Raw genomic sequence first — 4,267 nt, forward strand, 5'->3', positions numbered from 1 at the left:
TGAGGCTGCGGGCCTGAGCTGCCCGCGGGCCAGCGTGGGGCTGACTTCCTGGGCCAGGCCTGGGCGCAGCTGCTGGGCTGCTTTCCACGGCCCAACCCCGGACCTGGCCCGAGGACCCTGGCAGTCCCCTCTCCCCCTAGGCACCCGACGCTCCCCAAGACCTTGGGCCACTGGCCCAGGCTGAGGGTGTGGGGTCCCTTCCACTGTCCTCACCAGCCAACACAAAGTGGCAAAACTCATAGACCAAGTAGGAGCTATTTATTCGGTTCACAGTCGTGTGAAATGCAGCAATAAAAAATCTTTGGACTTCAGCAAGTTGTTTTAATTTTTTTCTTCTTTTGAAATAATAAAAAAGTGTCTGATGTCCTATAATGGAGCTTAGGGGATTAAAAAAAGATGAAACCCTAAGCAGCCCCCTTCGCAAAAAAGAAAAAAAAATCATAAAATTAGCATAATCTCATAAACATAAAAAACTCAAAAAATATTTTATAGTCAGATATTTTGGATTTTATACCACCTGTAAATTATATATACATAGAATATTGCAGAACCATAGCTAATACAAGATATTTTCACTATTAATGCTGGTATAATCTTTATACACTGGCCCTTTAGTTATGATTTTAAATTATTGCATTGTTCGGCGCAGACTGAGACCTGGACTGGGTGCCCACCCGCAGCCCTACTCGCTGTCCGACTTGCCCTCCTTGGCTGTGGTGGAGTGGTTGTACAGGCCCTGCGCCATGAGGTGCACGGCCAGGGTGTTCTTGTTGCCGGTGGCCTTCTTGATCTTGGCGCGCTTGTTCTGGAACCAGATCTTAATCTGCGACTCGTTGAGGCTGAGCTCCTGTGCCAGGCTCTGGCGCCGCTGCTCTGTCAGGTACCTGTTGGTCTGGAACTCGGCCTTGAGCCTCTGCAGCTGCTCGGCGGTGAAGGCCGTGCGCGGCCGCTTGTCCTCTTTGTTAGGGTTCTTCTTCTTTGGTTTTCGAGACCTGGGACCTGGGTGGACAGACAGAACTCAGGTTACCCAGAGGTGGGCTGGAGACAGGCACTGGACGGACAAAGGCCAGCCCCCCAGGGGAAGTGACGAGCCTGAGGCCACTCAAGGCTGATGACCTCTACAGCCTGGTGAGGGCAGACCGGGTGTGCATGCAAGTGGAGTCAAGGGACAGGTTGAACACAAACAGAGGGCTCCGGATAAAAGCAAAGCTCCTGAAGAAAAGCAAAAAAAAAAGAAAAAGAAAAGAAAAGAAAACACACACACACACAAAACTTTCTGGCCTGGTCATTTCTAGCTCTTTCTGAGGCTCTGTCCAGGAATAAGGGTGAAGGGTGTGGGTAGGGGGAGTGAGGGAGAGGTAAGGGGGAAGACTGGGGCAGGTGTCAGGGCAGTCAGAGAAGCAGGTGGAGCCCCCACAAGGGATGCCCCACAGGCTCTGGGAACCAGGGGCAGGTGGGCCCTGGGAACAGAAGGGACCCAAAGCATCTTTCTGACTCCCACCAATGGTTCTTTGAGCCCAAGTTCATTGCTTCTTCTGTAGATGGGATGGAGCATGAATATCCTTTCTAGAAGGGAAAGGGGCACTGGTAGCTCCTTCTTCACCTACTAGAGGTCTCTCCAGTCCCATGTCCATGAGAGGAGACCTGGCTCTGCATGGGTGCTGACCATGGTGATCTGGACTCCTCTTTCCCCAGACATGGGGCTGTCTCACTAGAGGTAGCAGGGTGGCCCGGCTGACCTTGGGCAGGTCCACACTTCTAACTTTTTACACCATGCCTCCCCAGAAGGAATCCTCACAGAGTTGCCACTGTTTGGGGGTAGGCTGGTGCTAAGGCTCCTTAAGGCCCAGCAGAGCAAAGAGAGCCGAAAGAGGCAAGTATAAGAGGGTTCTTTTTGATATCAAAAGGCTCAACCATATGAGGAGGGTTCCTTGTGAGGGAGGAGGCATGCAAAGCCTCTGGCAGGGAGTGGTAACCTCACCTCCGGCCTTTTCAGTCTGTGAGGTATGTGAATCAACTTTGGGGAGCCCCTGGCCCCAGCGGCATAAGATGCCCCTTTGGCTGGAGGCTGGGTCTCATCACCCCACCCTTCAGGGTCAGGAACTGGCTGGCCACCCTGAATGGCAGAGGAGGATGGATCTTGCTTGGAAGCACTGCCCAACCAAACAGAGGCCCGGGGCAAGTGCTGAGACTCCTCCCCAGTAACAAGCCTGAAAAGGGGCTGTAGTCACCAGAGAGGGAGCACCAAATGCAGTTTCTAAAGTGCACCCACATGCACAACCACCACACAGCAACTCACACCCCGTATGCATACACACACGCACAGTCACTGTCCTGCTCATGTTTAGGGCTCCATGCCGACAGACCTGGCTTTGGTGGAGTGGGTGAGGATCTGGGGAGTGGGCCGGCCCTCTGGGAAGGGCAAAAGGGAAAGAAGATGGGGTGTGAGAGACCAGGAGAGGTCCCAGGTGGCCACTCATCTTTGGGGGCCGACCCCAGCCTTGACCACAGCCTGGAACCCGTTTCTGTGTCCACTCCCTTTCCCCTGGAGAAGCACGCTCCCTGCCCCCAAACTCCTGGGGCTCTTGTTAATGTACACACGAATCGGCCCTCCAAAAGACACCATTTTACAGAAAGAAATCTCAAAATCATTATTTTGGGTTCCTTTTTCTTTTTTGATTTTCTTTCAGAAGCCAAATATGAGTCTGGGAAACAGAATCGAACCTCTGCAAGAAAACTCTCTCCGCCCCTTCCTTCTGAAATGCTAAGGAACATAAATCATATCTTACAGCGATATTTTAAAGCCCAGCAAGACCAGCAACTCTGCTGGGCCAGGCTCTGCTGCTGGGCTCCTGAGCTCCCAAGGGCCTCTGGAGCCTGGCTTGGCTGGGACTCTGGCGCGGCACAAAGCCCCGGCCGAGGCTCCTCGCCCGCATTGTGAGCCTATATGTTAATTAAATATTAACAAAGGAGGGAGATGAGAACAATGGAGCAAATTTCAGATCTAGCTGGAAAAATTTGAATTCCATCAGAAATATGCACACACATTTCTCCAGGAAGGCGGCCGATGGGGTGACTCAGCCCCGCTGTGATCTGAGTAAAAGACACCCACAAAATAGTTCAGGGCAGGGGGCAGCAGGAATCTGCTGCCAGCCCCAGGGACAAATGGAGCCCACCCCTAATGGCGGTTCCCAGCCGCAGACCCGCGTCGAATGCAGTTGATAATTTCTACAAAGACATGGAATTAGTTTTTAAAAATCCCGGATCAAGGAAAAAATACACCCAGCACCTCTGCACATTCCCCAGGAAGGCTGCTGCTTTCCCATCCCAGCAGCCTCCAGGAAACCCTGCGAAAAGGTCCTTTCTATTCGGGAGAGGACAAGGACCAGCGGGCTGGTGGCCTCCCTTGTTCCAAGCCATGCAGAAAGGGTGGGAGCTCCTCTGCGGTCGGCTCAGCAAATAAAGTCGAGCACAGAAAACTGGGCGCCTTTATTTTCACCCCTTCGCTGTGTCCTTCCACCTACTCTCCCCCGTCAGCTCAGGCCGAAAAGGGGTCGGAAGAACAGCGACGCGCCTTGCCTTTTCTTCCGGACTACATCTGGGGTCACCGGACGGCAGGACAGTCAGCCTGGGGGTGCGCTGGGGCTTAGGTCCCGGGGCTGGCCCGAGTTGAAAGATCACGGAAAAAGGGTTGAGAGTGCCATCCCCGTTCCTACCAAATAAACTGCCTGCAGGGGAGACGTGGGCCAAGGCCGGCGAGGAGGTGCCCCAAAGGGAAAGTGTGTGCGTGTGTGTATGTGTGTTGGGAAGGTGAGAAGACAGGGGGAGAGGGGGAGACCCTGTTCCTTCGGCTGTCCTAAGAAGTCTGTACCCCCTGGCGAATCAATCGTGTCCCATCGACTTCTGGCCACTGTCCGGGTCCACCAGCGTGTCCCGTGAGTCTTTGTGGGGTGTGTGTGTGTGTGTGCGCGCGCGCGTGTGTGCGTGTGTGTGTGTGTGCGTGTGTGTGCTGGGAGGTCGTGACATCTTCCCCCTCCCGGTAACTCCTCCGCGGGGGTCCCCGCTGCCAGCCAGGAGTGGTCCCCGCGGGCTCACCTGAAGAAGGCCGGTCCGAGTAGCGCGTGCAGTAGACCCAAGCCGGCCAGAGCATGGGCTGCGCACCCAGGTTGGCGCTGGCCTGCGAGCTGTCCGAGTCGGAGCTCACCGACAGGTCGCCGGCGCCCAAGCCGCGGGCCTTGAGCGCCCCGTCCAGGGAGCCTCCCGGGTC

At 54.8% G+C, this 4,267-nt stretch overlaps 1 protein-coding gene across 1 annotated transcript; it reads right to left on the reverse strand.

Annotated features, from left to right (window-relative positions):
• Positions 1–332: 332 nt before the first annotated feature.
• EN2 (engrailed homeobox 2) lies at positions 333–4,261 on the reverse strand. Its single transcript, XM_021717752.1, has 2 exons — positions 4,096–4,261; positions 333–999 (listed from the first exon to the last, which is right to left on the reverse strand). The coding sequence occupies exons 1-2, from the start codon at positions 4,148–4,150 to the stop codon at positions 683–685; spliced, it is 372 nt and encodes a 123-aa protein (XP_021573427.1). The 5' UTR covers positions 4,151–4,261; the 3' UTR covers positions 333–682.
• Between the last annotated feature and the right edge of the window lie 6 nt (positions 4,262–4,267).

Source organism: Carlito syrichta, unplaced genomic scaffold, assembly GCF_000164805.1.
Source record: "Carlito syrichta isolate Samal-C Ts95f unplaced genomic scaffold, Tarsius_syrichta-2.0.1 Scaffold310863, whole genome shotgun sequence".
Lineage (NCBI taxonomy): Eukaryota > Metazoa > Chordata > Mammalia > Primates > Tarsiidae > Carlito > Carlito syrichta.

Coding starts and splice junctions, on each gene's coding strand:
- EN2 (XM_021717752.1), bottom strand. CDS start 4,150: ATGCTCTGGCCGGCTTGGGTCTACTGCACGCGCTACTCGGACCGGCCT. Junction 1,000..4,095: donor CTCGGACCGGCCTTCTTCAG/GTGAGCCCGCGG, acceptor CTGTCCACCCAG/GTCCCAGGTCTCGAAAACCA.